The 17109-nt window shown below is 40.5% G+C and overlaps 1 protein-coding gene across 11 annotated transcripts in view; it reads left to right on the top strand.

Moving 5' to 3' along the window:
• IQSEC1 (IQ motif and Sec7 domain ArfGEF 1) overlaps positions 1 to 17109 on the top strand; it is a 313774-nt gene that overhangs the window by 142247 nt on the left and 154418 nt on the right. For 7 of the 11 annotated variants that reach the window (XM_079964973.1, XM_079964972.1, XM_079964970.1 and 4 more), the window contains one exon: positions 5697 to 5741. The exons of 3 other annotated variants lie outside the window; for them this stretch is intronic. In XM_079964973.1, the coding sequence (XP_079821099.1) occupies positions 5697 to 5741 (45 nt within the window). Of the gene's footprint in view, positions 1 to 5696; positions 5742 to 12891; positions 13570 to 17109 lie in introns of those variants that run through there. One more of the 11 variants, XM_079964976.1, reaches the window with a different exon arrangement.

Here is a 17109-nt window from a genome sequence, read left to right as displayed (position 1 = left end):
GGTCACCGCTCGGGGGCGTGCCTTAGGCCCACACCTCCATAGGCTTCGGACAGGGCCACGCCCCCCGGAGTCCTTTACCGGATCACCCTTCGTTCTCTGGGGGGAGGTGATAGCGTTCCTCCCCCCCCCACATCCTCTTAACCCCTAGCTGGAAAAAGAGGGCGAGCCCCGGCCATGCCGGCCCTCAATAGTGCAGGCCACGCCCCCCCCCAGCCACCCGATTGGCTGGCTGGGTGGACAACACGGCCGGGATTCCCCTGCTCTCGCGGGGGCTGAAACCAGCCCCCGCTCACATGGGGTGGGCATGAAGCCCGCAACCACACCTCCTGGGCCAGGTCCGGAAGTGGCTTTACCTTTGGGTTATGATTGTATTACAAAAGAAGGCACTCACAATTTCATTTATGACCCATTGCTCGGTTGATTCTATTTTCAGCTGTCAACTAAATAACTTTGCAAAGTATGAGCCACCCTGTTTCAGGATTTCAAACATGTTTCTAAAAATCCAATGAAACACAGTCCCTGTTGCACAGAATCAGTTGCAATAAATTGTGAAAGACTTTCAATATGAATGTTTATCATCTAAAGTGTGAATCTGTTTTTACCTTAGAGAAAGAAACAGAATAACGGTTTTTCGTCTCTTTAATTTTTTATTTTGGAAAAAGGTTCTTTAGCACATGTTTTATTAAACTTTTAAAAGACCAACATAATATTATTTTTAGCAGTGTACTCTGAGTCCTAGATTTCCCATTCAAATAGAGTAAGCCTGCAGCATTTCAGCAGCAAAGGTAAATTGGTTTCCTAATTCTACCAGCTGTTTGAAAAGAGCTGAGAAATAAAATATCAAGGCTTTCCCTGTGAGCAATTTTTTCTCTTGTATTTCTTTATGCCTTTTCTCCTGGAGAGCCTTGTATTTAATGAAATGCTCTTAAAAGAATTGTGTGTGTTTCCTGATTCTATACAACCATTATTCTTCATAGTAAGTATGTATATATATATTAAAGATGAAAGGGACAATTTCCCCATGTGTGTGTAAATCACAGTGATCCCAGTTAACACCCATCTTTGATATAATCAATTAATTCACATTGTGCTCCTGTCTGTGGCCTTTCTCTCTATACAGAGCATCTTTTGAACTCCATGGGGATTATTGCACATGGAGCAATTTACAGAATTGAGACTACTTATGCTAGTAAGGGTTGCACATGCAGGCAGATTATGAAAGCATTATTTTTGCTTTTAATTTTTGCAGACAGTCTGTCTAGGTCAAGAATAAGTTCCAAACTCAAGTCGGTAATCTCTGTAGCTATTTCTGGTGTCTCTGATATACCAGGAATAGCAACTGTGTAATACAGGTTTTCTACACAATGTCTTTCTGTGTCTTGTATTAGCAATGGAAAATGAATCCTGATTTCTTTCTCAGGAAAGAGCCACATTAAATAGATATTCAATTTTCTCCTAGTAAAAATTACATTTGCACATACCAGTATGGCCTCTTTCAAATCTTGAAGGCTATTATAAGATGCCTGGAGGGAGCTCATATTTTAACTGCCAGTGATTCCAAGCGAAGAGCCCTATGTTCATCTTTCATTTCCTGCCTTGGATACCATTTTACTACTGCAGTGGACATCTTTTCCCCCAACCACTGCAGACAAATATCTTTACTGTTTCCATCTGGGGAAGCAACATGCTGTGTGTGGCATGCTAGACCAGATAAAGCAAAACATCAGCACCCGCATCAGGATGTCAGTCCTCAAAGGCACCATCAGAGGCCATGCTGAACAGCCACTTCAAAGGGCCTTTGATGTTTTCCTTTGCATGGAACCAGAGGAGGGCAGATTTCATCTGGTTCTTAATCTCTTGTCATTTTCCTTGCCTATAAACTCGTTTGAATCATACTATTTCTTATAACGTTTTTATCCCATAGGGTAATTGGAGAAATGGAGAGGTAAGGTCAAAGGTGCCACAGGTTAAGGTGGTCTGTGAAATTTTCTGGGCTCAATTTAATTATTTGTTACATTTCTATGCTGTCTACCAGTGGACTCCTCTGAGCAGTTGAGTCATAAGGCGGGCAGTCAGGCCTGGCTCTAGGACAAATATACAGCACCTTGGGCAAGGAGTGCCTTCAACACAACAGGGCCACCCAGAGGGTTTATGGGGCCTGGTTCAGATGTGATGCTGTGGGCCCTGCTGCTGCCCACCTATGAGGACCCATGCATGTGTGTACAACGCTGGGGTCACATGTGAAAATTACTGCGTGCACTGACTACAAATTCTCACCTGCAGCTCCTCCTTGCGGTGGAAACCAGCACAATGATAGATGTGCTTCCTTTTTTTTCTTATATGGGGTTAAGGGAATAGGGTTGTACTTCTCCTGAGTACGACCTCCTAATTCAAACACTCTTCTGACAGAGTTTACTGGGGCTCTGTCCAAAGGACTTCTGGTTGTGGTCTTCTGATGGTCTTCTCCATTACTCAGGAAGCAAAGAGTCCTCCTCTGGTCGCTGCTGTGGACACAAGACCTGACTGACTGTCTCCAGGCACTATAGTCATCGGCAGTCAGCAGTGATCAGAGAAGGAATGATTGCTGGGAGGAGTGCAGAGAGAAGAAATGGCATGGTGTATCTGCAGCAGCGCTAGCGGACACCTTCATCTTCTCCAGCTGCAACGAAACATGCCTCTCCCATATTGGTTTCTATAGCCACAGCAGGCGCTGTAACTCTCCAACAGTTTGACAAAGGCGCACTCCTCCATTGTCTCCTGAGACAGATGGTTGCCAACAAACCAAGATCCCTTCAAGCCTGGCCTCACATGACTCCTACACCTTTTCTTGTGGTGACACAGAATATTACTCTCCAGTAGCACCTTGTCTGGAAATTGTAGCTGGAATTTACTCACCTTTTCCTCATTTATGGAACTCTTGCTGAAGACACTGATGAAAAAGCAACATCAACATTAAAGACTGCTGCGGACAAGGTTTTGATAATGGTGCCAATGTGAAGGGGCAGAAAAAGGTGCCCAGGCAAGACTACTTAATACTGAACAGATTAGCTTCATTCTTACCCTATAGCTGTCATTTCTCTTAGTCTGGTAGTTTCAGGTGCAGTCTCATCAGCGGAGGAATCTACCCCTTTTGCCATTCTACAGTGCGCCTTTGTGCTGTTCTCTGTGTCTACTCAATAGTGACAGATACTAAAAGACGACATGTTCAACCTCACCACAGGGAAAGTTGCATAGACAGTGGGAAACATACTGTATATCAAACAAAAGAAGTATATGATGCTCTGATGGAAGTAGTAGAGTTGCCTCAAGCAGATGCAAATATTCGCCCTGAAGCACAGTGCCTAGCAGACCTACTAATGGGCTTCAAGATATCAGTCATAGCATAGTATGGCCTTCTGTTCCTACAGGCTAGAACTGGGGAGTGGGGGTTGCACAGAGGCAGTTATCACATCAAAAGAGCTCACAAAAGCCCCACTTAAGCACCGCAAGAAGAGGCAGTTTGAATATGAAAGTCAGAATCACAATGAGGAGTGCAATAGTCCAGAAGAAATCTTCAAACGGGAGTTACTTTATGCTCTTGTTAGCACCACTTAAGCTTCACCTAAAGAGCAATCTCACAGGAATATAATCAGATTCTTGTACAACCTTGAAAAGCTACCAGAAGAGATTTAGAGAGACACTCTACACAGAGCTCTCACTGATGACAACCACTCTGACATGGATGGTGCAGATCTTTGCTTTGAGTTGGGCCAGCTCCATCACATTCTACCTCCTGGAAATGGCTCACCATAAGATGCCCTGCAGTAAATCCATGACACTAAAATTTGATGTAGCAAAAAGTATGGGTAGTAGTACAAATTTCCCTAACAGCTCCAGTTCCAGTTGCCAGTGGCAAGTGGATTGAAACTGAAGCTCATCAAAATGTATTTACGTTCTGCCATGGCATAAGAGAGGCTCACATCACTTCCTACCCTATCCCTCGATAATGTCATTGCTCGAAACTTTGACCTCTCAGCCAGTGTTCTACAGTTTGCACAAACCAAAGCCTGAAAAGCTCCATCCTGAGCTGTAGAAGTTCACAATACCGCACAACAGGACCATCACAGGTTTAACTTTTAATATTTTGTTTTGTTTTGTATCTTGTCCTATCTTTTGACAAACATTGTTTTAGAACATCCTTTTTATCTTAAAAAAATAAAACATTATAATTGAAAAAGTATGCAGCCTGATCTCTTACAGCTAATGGCTTTATTTTATTATCATTTATATAATGCTTAGAATCCTTATAGTACAGTATTTGAAGTGCTAAGTGGTCTCTAATGTTGCCTCAAAGTAAAGCTGTGTTCCACTTACTTTTACCTGACACAAAAAATGGTGTGTGGGTGTGGGAGGGTGTGTTTGCATACTTTTTAAAAGTTGCAGATACTTGTTTTTGCCACCTTGGCTCACTGCACATAGATAAAAACTTCCAATGAGCTCAGCTTGACACCTGAGGAAGCCACCCAGCTCATCCAGCTCATCTGCTAGCAGTGGTGTCATTTGATACTGAATCCTAGGCACATATGCATTTCAATTAGAAGTGGTCATTTCTTATGAACAAAGCTACTGAAATGTGATGTTTATGGTCTCATTTAGGGGGGGGGGGATGAAAGGATTGATTAGAGTTGATTTTTTTAAAATTTACTAGCAAATGGGTTTTTATTTTAATTCCAACGGTGAGTGAGAGCATGATATTTAGAAGGCCCCTGGCTCTACTGCAATTACATGCCTCCATGCATGTGTGTTGGTCAAATCTCTCCATAATCCAAAGACTTTGGGGTTACCTAAGCTTGACAGTTATGCAGATCTGTCTGGTCCAGTTTCTTTCCAAGTCATGGAAACTCTACTACATAGCAGCTGGGGTTCCTGGTTCCGGGCTAGTTGATTTTAGATCTCTGTAAGAACTTTTCCCAACCTACAAATATGATCCCTCATTGTTGTTGTTGTTTAAAAAAATCTCAAAGCAGTTTACAAAACATTAAAACATCAAATAAAACAATGCAGAATAAAACATTACTGAAGATTAACAACAGTCCTGTGAGGGAGGTTATGCTGAGAGGCAACTCTGAGACGTCTTTAGCTGTGTAATTTTTAATTCATGGTTTTGGTGTTCTGAATTTGTTTACAGTTGTTTTTATTGGGTTGATATGCTGTGTGGGTTTTTTACTGCAATAGCACTTCTTTTTTAATAGTGAGGATGACAGGTAAACAAAAGCCGTTTCAAAGTTGTACTGAAACCATCAGCACAAAAATTGAAGCTTTCTTAATCTCTCAAGCAGACTCTATAAAAATATGACAGTAGACTATTCATACACAGTTAAACATAACATTTGTAACCTGATGTAGCAGACTAGAGACTGATATAAAAATTAATATTTACACTGTAGGTTTCAAATACTTATAGCAAATTACACTAAAATTGTGTTCTCTAAAACGTTACTTTGGCATGTGAAAACCTTTATGCATATGACATTCAGCTAAAAAATTGTTTTTCAAAGCTAATTGGCAGGTTTTAAATCCAAGTTAATATCACATTATTCAGTGTATTCTAATATGCAGCTTAAAAAAAAACCTTTAAATGGTATGGGACTTTCTTTGTGCGCTTGTCAAAATCTGTGTTTAATATTTTTAATTTTATTCTTTTGCAATTATCTCAGGACTTCCTTGGAAACACGAAGCAGCCTTTCAACCGATCCGCTCAGGTATTGTAAAACTACACTGCATATTTTTAAAAAAACATAAATAGAAGGGTTAACTTCAGTGTGACAACACTATTTTTGATTTTGATTTTACTAGGCGCTGCCTCCCCTACTTGCACTGCTCACTAACCCCGCCTACCTGCCACTCCCCTCATTTTCACCTTGTCCCAACCCCCAGCTCCTCACAGCTCCTTCAACCCACCCCATCCCCACAGTTTGCCTAAAACTCCCACAGTAACGAATGGTGGCAGCAACAGAAAGAGCCAGAAGGCTTGCAAAGCCCACCCTGCACTGGTCCACCTGCCTGCCTGCAGTTACATCTTCCAAGGACACTCATTGCCACAGGAGTTCTCCACAACTCTCCTGTTTTGTTGCTGCTTTCTTCTTCCTCAGCTTCTGATGCAGCTGAGGCGGCAACATACATGTTGTGTAACATCACTGGAGCAGGGTTGTTGCTGGGGAGCTGCCCCAGACTGTCCTCGCCGTTCCTTTGCGGCTCACTAGTGGCTCGATCTTTTTCAACGTGAAGTTCAAAGCATCACACAAAGAAAGAAATGATTACCTTTCACACAAAACTTAAGATACTTGTGAAAGTGTATTTCTGATGGGGCTACTAAGAAGTCATGGGGTGTGGCCAGTGAAAGGTCACAAAGATGTGGCAAAGTTCTGGTATTTTCTGCATCCTCCTCCTCTGCAAAGACATTGTGGGCACTTGAGTACTGGTGTTCTACAAATATCTAGCACCCAACTAAACTGAAAAAGGTCTTGCTTTGCTTCAGAAGAGGTCCGTGCTGTTGCAGTTCTCTGCTGGGAGAAAAGTTGCCATCTGCCCTGGTTCTCTCTCTGTCTTCCTCCTCTGCAATGAAACATTGCAGTTTCATGCATACTTAGCATTTAAGTGGCTGAGAAGTGGTCCCTGCTAGTGTGAATTCATGCCACAATAATTGCACATTACTCAGAAGTGAGCAGCACTGAATTCCATGGGGATTGCTCCCTGGTATGTAAAGGGTTGCAGCCTGATTTGGTAAATGTTAAAAGCACAACACTGGACTGCTAATAAGGGACCCTATACATTTCCAGACCTGATTGGTTGGTTGGCATCCGTCTCTGTTGGAAGATAATGGAAGAGTGCGCCTTTGGAGGTGAAGTCAAACTGTTGGAGAGTTACGGTGCCTGCTGTGGCTGTAGATACTGATACGGGAGATACATGTTTTGTTGCAGGTGGGGCAGATGAAGGCATCTGCAGATGCACCATGGCATTTCTTCTTTCTGAACACCTCCCAGCAGTCATTACTCCTCTGGTCACAGCTGTGGATACATGACCTGACTGTCTCTAGGCGATGTGGTTGTCTGCAAGATATTCCCACATAGGGGGGTTAATGTTGCCAGCCTTCATGTCACATTTGAAGACATCTTTGTAACTCAGAGTTGGTCTGCCAGTGGGCCTGGTGCCTGAAGCATGTTCTTGGGGATCCTGCTATCTTCTATTCTTTGGACATGACCATGCCAGCATAGATGTCACTGAGACAGGAGTGCAAACATGCCAGGAATGTGGGCTTGGGAGAGCACATCTTTGTTTGAGACTCTGTCCTGCCTCATGATGCCCAAATTCTTCCTGACACAATGATGCAGAAGGCATCAGTCCTGGTGGGTGCAAGTTGCCCACGTCTCATTACCATAAAGCAGCATGCTCAACACACAAGCCTGGTAGACCTTCATTTTGGTATTGGTCATCAGCATCATATTATCCCACACCCTTTTAGAGAAGCGAGCAATTGTTGTAGCTGTCTTGCCAATACACTTGTCCAGTTCAGTGTCGATGGAGAGGTTGCTGGTTATGGTGGAGCCCAGATAGACAAAATTGTCTATCACCTCAAGTGTGTAGTCACCAATGCAGAGGCATGAAATGCTGGCAGTGTCCTGACACAGGATGTTGCTCTTCATCAGGCTGATGGTAAGGCTGAACATCATGCCATCTTGGGCAAAATGGTATATGAGACTCTGTAGAGCTTCCTTGGAGTGCCCAATCAAGGCTGTGTCATCTGCAAACAACATGTCTCAGATAAGGACCCACCACACTTTTGTCTTGGCGTGGAGGCATGCCAAGTTGAACAGACTCCCTGTTTCTCCTTGAATAGATGTACACACCACCTTCAGTTGAACTGAAGGCAAATGAAAAAAAAGTGACTAATAAATGATGGTGACGTGATGATGATTCCTTTTGTGAGTTGCCTGAATGAGGTTGACCTGAGGACCTCATATTACATTGCCCAAACTAATTGCCTATCGGGACCATAAATATTCCTTGGGAGAATTTGTAAACTTTTCCATAGAGGGTGGCCTGAACGCCTCTAGAGGTTGGAGGCACACTGTAATAGCAATGACTTGCTCAGAGCACCAAAAATACAACCCCTGCCTGTTTGCATGAATGTAGTAACATGATTGTCAGCTGCTGCACTTGAAGTCCTGGGAGGCAGAAGATGTATACAACACATCTCAGTCCTGGGTTAAATATTACTTCCTTGATGCAACTGTATTATAGAGCTGCATTGTATAAGAATGTATAAAAATTGTATGGGGAAAATTGTAGGAATCACACAGAAAAATTGCTTCAAAGTCCCCGTCTACTTAAAGATTTGTTCGGGTTGAAATAACATTTGCTATAGTGTCTGCCAGCGATGACTACTTCCCTCTGAATGTGTCAAACTGGAACACATGATGTTATAAGCCAAAATAGTAAGCAGCAGTTGGGGAAAATGTGATGATGCTCATTTTGAATGAGTGTGCACTCTGGAAAATATCCAACCAAAGCTTAAAAAAAATCTCAACACAACTAGAGATAGAGGAATATCAAGTTCTTGGTAGTATGATATGGTTAGTTTTTAGTGCAGTTCAATCAGGGTAGGGGATTTTCACAAACATTTTAGTCTCTTCAAAATTTCTTCTATTGTGGTTTTTGCCGTCCTTGCTTGACAAAAGGATGGTGAGCTTTTCATAAGTAGGTAGATGGGACACATCCACACCAGCAGGGCTACCTGGCAAGGCTTAAAGGTTTTTAGTCCATAGTTCTATACAAACGTACCTGGGAAAAAGTCCGACTGAACTTATTTCTGAGTAGAAATGCATAGGATTATGCTTGGAGTGGTCAGTGGACATGCCACGGAAGACCAAAGTTGGTTTCCACATCCCTGCTAATGTAAACTTTATGCTTTTATTTTATTTTAGAAGCCTTGAGATGTTCATCCTGATAGTCTTGGGTTTTGTAAGACGTATGTAGTGTCCCAGAGAATTTGATACAGCTAGCAGCTCAAACACAGATGCTTATCCTGCTTTCCAATTACTGCTTCTGTCTTTAACTTTCCCCTTTTTAACTTCAACTAGTTAGAATGTTTATGCATCATGCTACAAGAGTAACAATGGTTGTGGTTTCTTGAAAGGTTCTATGGCAATTCACCGAGACACCTCTAAGCAAATTGTACAAAATCATTGTACCCTTGGGGCAATAATATATATATTTCACCTGTCTTCGTTATTATTTTTCAAGAGCATTTAATTGCAATGTAGGCCAGAATCTGAACTTATGCTGCAGTTAGTTCATATTCTCTCACTGATGCCTTTTTAACTAAAGGCTTGCTTCTGCATCACTGATTGCTAAGGCAACCATTCTTCAAGAGGAGGTGTACTATATTTTGTCAGCTTATTCACCATTGCTTCTTCTTAATGGCCTCTTAGAGTACTCTCTTTTCGTTTGCTGCCGTCCACTGAGCTCCATAAATGAATATACAACAGCTGAAGGCAGCTCACTGAACATCACAATGCGGAAGCTGCACTACGTCCAAAAGTTACTATGCTGTTTAAGCCTGTGAATCTGAAGACAAAGAAAGGAGCAGAAAAATGCTCTTTCAAAGAACCGGCTTTATATTCAGGCTGAGCGTGAGATGAAACTTAATGCATTTTTACTTGTTTGTTTTCCAAGGGAAAGAGAGGAAAGATGGAGAGCATGGGTGTTGAGATTGTTGCGCCTTTCATTCACAAAAGTCCCCATTAGCATTTGCTTTAAGCACAGTACAGTATACTCAGTATTAGAAGCTGTCAAAGTGTCTGGGTGAGTATTTTTTTTAAACCACTAAGCACCTACATTTTGAATGGAGAGAGTGACAAACTTATTTTTTCTTCATCAAAGAGCAGGAAGAGGTCTCAGAAAAGGTCTGAACTTTCTACCACAAAATGCTTTTGATAGTGCCCTGCTGTTTCTGCAGTGATTAACTTTCTCCCTTCCTTGTTTCTTCTGATGAATAATTTAATTTGAGCATATTTGCTTCAGATTGTGTGTATGCATGTGCAGTTGTGTGTAGATAATATAAAGATAGAATAGAACCCATAGCCAAATAATGGAAGAGTAAAGTGAATTTACAAGAAATCCTTTCTGTTTCATTTAGGTACTGCTAACAACTGCCCGTGTGTGTGTGTTAGATGAGGGGGGTGGTTTGCATAAAGAATTTGGACAACTATTTGCTTTAGGTGGTAGTGGAGAAACTCACGTACCCCGTTCTGCAGCCTAAAATCTGAATTTTGAATAGCTTACAGGCCTGGTTTCGCCACAGTCTCCTGCCATGCTCAAAGAGCACTGGGGTAACCTACTCCTGACTCCTGCCACTTATTCCATACATTAAAGTAGTTGCGCAATTGTAGTTGCTAATGTGACACATTTGCTTCAGAACTACTGGTGTGCTCAAGTAGATCTGAATGTGTGCTATGAATGTCTTGTTGTTAGTTGATTTCTCAGTTGTGTACTACTGCCTACCTCTTGAGATGAAAGTTGTGAGAGGCCATCTGTTACAGAAACAGACATATTTAGTGTCATAATTATAAGCTGCTAAGAACAATGCCCATCTTTGGATGTGGGCAGTAGCTGTCTCTAGAATTCATCCTACTAAAAGCAAAATGGGCAGCAAAAGTTAATATTATTGGTGTTAGTTTCCTATCATGCAGGGAAGCGGGGAATGGCCAAGCTTCCTAACTCCCCAAAGAGGGCTTAAAGCTTTCTGATCTAATGGAGCATAGTTGATCTCTGTAGGGCTTAAATTTCTGGAAGCAAAACAAGGCTACGGCCCATTCTCACCCACCAGATACTACATGAGAAATCACAGCTCCAGTCCCAAAGGCTGAAGTGTCAACGCCAATGAGATTTCTACCGTGGGTTATAATGCGTTAACATTTACTCTGAAGTGATAAGCCTTTTCACCTCTAGAATGGCTCTTTTACATTGCCCAGCCCATTCCCAGTGTCATCTTTCATAGCAACCACTTCAGTATTCATGCACAACGTTTCTGTGAATACTTTACAAGCCAAATGAATGGATGAACATGCAATATATTAACTACATGAGGTGCTTTCTGAAATTATGTGCAGCCAAATTTCTTGCAAATTTCTGGATAATCCTCTTCACTAGATTCTGAAAGAATAGTGCTATATGGGGCATATCTAAAGCCTGGGATACATTGGGAGTATCTTGTCTATGTCAGAATCCAGATGTAGATACCGCTCTACTACCTCCAAAGTGGAGATAAGATGTTTTGAGATGTAGGCTCAGGTGTAACTGCTGTCTCATAAAGCTCCCCCCCCCCCCCACCTAAAATGTACACTTGAATAAAACAAGCATTATAATAATGATACACATTAAAGGGGGGAAACTCATCTCACTGGAATCAAGCACAGTGGAAATGGAAGACTTATATTGCTCTACCTTCTTGAAATGTTAGCAGTTATTTTTGCTCGGGGTAATGCATTTAATTAATTTTATTTCATAAAATAAGCCGCTTAATTGGAAAAAAAAAATTATGGGGAACAACAGTAAAAAGTTATACAGGCACCTCCCCATTTACACAGGGGTTACACTGAGCTCTTTTTAAGGGAAATCGGCCAAAACGACACTGCCAACATGGGTTGCCATACGTTTGGATTTTTCTGGACATTTTTGCCGATTTCTACCTGGACACTGCTTCCGAGTATGTCCAGGAAATTCCAGACATATAGGTCTTCAGCATACCATGATATCAGTCATTACTTGCATTTACCACCTCGTTGTTTTCCTTGTTCTATCCATATGCACCCAGGGAAGTTACCTCAGTGTTGTTAGAAAAGGCTACCATTTTAAAAATCAAAATATTTTTACATAAATCTTCCTTTTAAAATCTTGTTTTGCTTGATGCTTTTCAAGAAATTACATTAGCATAAGATGAGTGGTCAGAAGGCAGATTAACATATTTTCTAAGAGTAATTCAGTTTCCACAAACATGTTCTTTTAATATGCGCTTTTCGTTAATTTTTTGAATACTTCATTATAGCTAGTAAGAATGTTTGCAGAGAAAATCACTACATTTTAAAAAATAACACAAAATGCAGAATTGAATCCTATAGTGTCTCTCTTTAAAAGATAAGAGACCTAAATGGATTGGGGTTTCAGAGGGTGATAAATGAAAGCTGCTTTTATCATTCCTATTTCACCCAAAGGATTTAAATAGAAAATGCTTCTAATTTTAAAACTCCTTTTCTCAAAGCATATCCTTGCTAATTGCTTATGTGCTCCCATTAGAATAAAAATGGCCTGCCTTTCCACTGTAACTAAATGAGGACTAGCTGCTGTTTCACACTGCTGTTAATTAGCCAAGTCCCAAATTCATCCTCTGCTGATGAGATTGCTCTAATAGTGCCTGAGCATTGCTTGTTACAGACACATTAGATCCGTGTGAGCCAATGGAAAGCTGTCATCGTGCTTCCATTTTAGATTTTATCAATGTGTTCCTGTTACCATAGCAACTGGAATCAACCTATCTTTGGTGGGGGGGTGCATTATCTTGCTGGCTTTTATAGCTGGGAGCGTGCCCCACTGTGCACCATGTGGTTCAGATGATTAGTTTTTTTTCTTCACAGAGACCTTAACTGGCAAAGTGTGTTGGGATTAAGATAAGCATAATTTATTTTGCGAGTGGGGAGGGGTCTGCACTTAGGCTTGTCACTTCCCACCTCCCTTCCACTCCCAGTCATAAGGAAACCAACATTTTTCATAGGTGGCTTGGCAGACAATGAAGCAGATGTGATTCACACCAGAGGAGCCGGCTTTTCTATATATTAAAAAAAAAAAAAGTTGTATCCAGCGTAGTTACAGAACTGAGGAGTTTCCATATGATGCTGTCTCAAATCTTCTGGGATCACAGGACGTTTCTACTCAGCAGAGTGTGATATTTGCTTGTCTGTTCCCTAGGAATTTGTGAGCTCTAGGGGTGCTTTCTGAGCGGCCCCCAAGAATCCTGACCGGAATATATGCTAATGATTTATTATCAAAGAGCTTTTGGAATGGCTGGAAGTAGCATTGTTATTATTTTTTCCTCCTTTTGTTTGTGTGTAATAGCAACTACTGGCTATGTGGATGAACTCAGGGAAGATTAGCTGAAATGAGCAACTAACAAAGTAAATGAATTTGTAGCCTTTGTGCTACTGTCTCTTTGTATTAAAGTAGTTCATGCACTGTAGCTATGCAGGTGCGGTGCCATGTGGATAAAGAGCTTGCATATATTGGTGGCAACTAGAAAATACACGGCTGTCTGCCTAGAAAAGGGGAGGGGTATTGTATGCAATACCGTTTGGTCTCTCTCTTTTTTCTCCTGCAAAAAGTAGGACATTGTGTGTGTGTGTTTTTTTAAAAAAATAAAAAGCGAAAAAGATTCCACTTGCTGCAGTTGAACTGTTTTAAAATGCTGAAGTTAAAGGCCTTCTGCTTGGATTACTGGCAGTTTCTATGTCTCCAGCCTCTTCATGGCTTCTATAAAAGGTAAGGAAATATGAAATCTAAAATGCTTTTCAGTAGTAAATGGCTGCAGGCTGCTGCATTCACTTGCTGTAAGGCACATTTGCATGGTGTGGAAAGGGGTGTGGTGGGGAAATTAATGCAGACTTATTACAAAGGGTGTAAATCTGCTTGTTCCTTTTAACTATAGTATCCATTGCTACTTCTTCTCTGCCTGGATGGTGCTGTGCTGTGGATACCATTTAATTTGAAACAAATAAGCTAAAACAGCCAATGTTTATTTTAATTCACTCTGATTTTCTCTCACACACAAGAAGAACAGCTGTTAATGCTAAGTTTTTACATTACAGAATTGGTGCTTGGGTATTGTTTTGGAATGTCTTGGATTTTTATGTAATGTAGATTAATGTTCCTACAAGGAAAAAAGTTTTAATAGAACAGTTTGTTTCATATGGTATGAAATCAATTGCACACCGCAGCAGCTCTGACAGAAAACTGAAATGATAGATGGTGACCGATGGTCAGAAGTAATGGGAATGGGTGCCGGATGCATTGTTCTTGCCAAAGTAATGGAATAACAACATAAGCAATTTAATTTGACATGTGTGGTGCACTTATCCTGATGTTTTTATCTAATCTTCAGAGGTCTCAGTATTCAGAATAGCTTATTAATGAAGAAAACATGTATAAGTAGTTCAGTATTCACAGCAAAATGTGAAGGCTGTGGTATTCCACCCCCACCCCCCATAAAATCATAAAGTCCATTTTAAACACAGAAGGTGCTTTTTGTGAATGATAATTGCAGGTTTATTTATTCTATGAAGATGGCGGTGAAAGGGAAACTCTTCCAGTCGTTTTCAATGAATTATGCCCTTATAAATCATGGTATCTAAGTAGACAAACATAGTTGGGACCCTTTGCTTTCCAACATCGTGGGAGAAGCATGTAAACTTTTTAAAGTTAAGTTTCCAGACTTAGCAAAATCATGGTGCAGAAGATTGAACTTTACTCTTAAAGGATGGACAGTTCATTCTTATATTTACTCTTCCAGTTAGATATATTTGTTCTTAAAATGTTGGGTGTTTTCCTTCAACTCTGTAGTGTAATACTATTTAACTATAGAACACATTTTTCAACCCTGCTAACACATGCCTAATTAGTAATATTTAATATTAACTGGAATAAATTATAATTTATTCCCTTACAAATACCTTCTTATCCATCTATCTATATTTAGAGTTTACCCTGCATCTGAATAAGTCTGGTTTACATACAAGAGTATATGTGCAATGCAAAAATAAATAAATAAATAAATAAATAAATAAATAAATAAATAAATAAATAAATAAAGGCATTCAAAGCTGTGACTATTTTTAAATGGGTCACACAGGACATTCAGAAGATATTTAAAGAAAACATTTTTTGCTGCCTTAAAAGTGACAAAAAGGTGTGTGAAAACAGGATTGCACATAATGCATGATGAATGTAAAAATATACTACCCAGTTTCTAGTTCTTCTTCATTAGAGGTTTATGTCTTGTTCTTAATGTTCTTGGGAAAATGCCAGAAGGCCAACAAGAAAAGTGGGGGCATGTGGAGAAAGTGTGAAGGTGTGGGTGGATGTGCAAGAATGAGCGTGTTTTACAAGACCTGAAATAAAAATCTGAATTTGATTAATACTTTATTCAGCAGGTGTTCTGTGTGTAGACGTTAGACCGTGCCATTCAGATTTTTATCATTCTTTCATGCTAAAGCTACAGAAAGGGAGAAAGGATTTTGCAAATGCAGCTAAAAGAAAAATGTAATCACTGGTTTCCAAGCTATTAAAAATAACACAAGACAGTCAAGACACTCTCCATCCAATATCATGCACCCACTCCTTGAACAATGTGAGAGACCTGAGGTTGAAAAGGATATAACTGGCAATGATGCACTGAAATATTGCATAAACATTTAATCTGTTTCTTGAATCAAACTATTTTACATACTTTCAAGTCAAAAACTGTAGCACCGTCTTTTATAGGTGCAATGCTATTGCTACTGCTGCAGTAAAATCTAGTTTATTTTCAGAATAACATGCATAAAGAAATTATTTGAAGGTACAAAATGGCCTTGGGTGACCCCCTAGGCCTTGTCGTTTCTGAGGAATGAAAAACGTGAAGCCACCTCAGCTGTGGGTCTGGGGGGACTTGCTCCCTGCCTGTATTTCGTGGTTTTTTTCTCTTGTATTTTTATATTGGGGACCACCCTGAAATCTGTGGGTGAAGGACAGTATACAAATTTAAATAATCATAATCATAGTAATTAATATGCAGGAATCAGGAATGTCTGTCTTGTTTCTCTTGTCAATCCAGGACAACAGCTCATGTACTGTGTATATTGTAAATACATATTAAAAAATGCAATGCATGTTATCTCTAGTGGCTGGAGTTCTTTGTTGTAGGGCAACTCAGATCCTGTTCATGGCCACAAGAGAGTTTTTCTGTCAAGTCCATGGATATTTCAGTATGTATAGGCCAAATCTGTGCTGTAATTCAGATGTAGCCTCTTCATTTCCCCCATGCTTTCAAAGTTTCAAGTGTCCATTTAATCTGTGACAATCTGTTATACAATCATATGACATTACTGCAGGTTATGCAAAGAATGACTAAGTCAAGTGTTCTGTTTCTATAATGCAGCAAGTGAGAAATGTTGCTATTAACACTATATAAAAAGTAAAAGGTGATAAAAAAAATCTGTTCCCAGCAATGGTAAACACTGAATCACTAACATTCTTCGAAGGTCAGTTGCTGCAATCCTTCACACTTGGTCAGAAGTAATATCTGGCGAAAATCATTCTCACAGGGATATTGCTGAAAAGGACCTCTACATGGCAACAATCCAATTGTAACATAGAAGTAGTTGCTATGGGGAATTGTGTCATTGTGTTAAAGTCCACACCCCACCCAACAAATATGCCAGGAATATGGTACTGGTGTGTGGAGACTTATAACATCATAGACAACTGTCTAGGCACTTAGCATTCTACAGACAATGGCTGGAACAGGGACCACTCTCATTGTTCTCTACAACTTCTCCATGGAACACGCAGTGTGCATTCCATCCTTAAACTGAGTGCTTCATTGCATTTTTGTATGTTGAATGGATTATGTTAACCAGAATGCTGACGAAACGTGGACAATGGTCTGAAGGTTCACAAACTATGCTTTATGAAACCCAGAACAGGCATTGGGACTGAGCTATTCTGCCTGGCCCCTTATCTCCTCCTATTGTTTGCCAGATTCCTGTAAAGATCCTGACTTATATTAAACCAAATTTCTCCATTATATCCAAACTGGAGAATTCTGGCTTAGTGTCAGTTAACAAGCCGGGGAAAATAAGACTAGGTCACATCCTCCCCGTTGCCCCCTTGAGCTCCTCCCCTTGCTCTGGTGCTTGTTCACAGCTTTAGCCTTAATGCATATTCAAATTGGGCCACTCAGACACTTAGGAGCGGTTTCTCTCCCAATATTCTTGTCCAAGACCCTTAAGGCCTATATTACTTTCCTGTCTACCTTCATCATGT

Source organism: Podarcis cretensis, assembly GCF_951804945.1.
Source record: "Podarcis cretensis genome assembly, chromosome: 2".
Classification (NCBI taxonomy): Eukaryota; Metazoa; Chordata; class Lepidosauria; order Squamata; family Lacertidae; genus Podarcis; species Podarcis cretensis.
The sequence above is the reverse complement of the archived record's forward strand: the minus strand, read 5'-3'. Positions and strand labels throughout refer to the sequence as shown.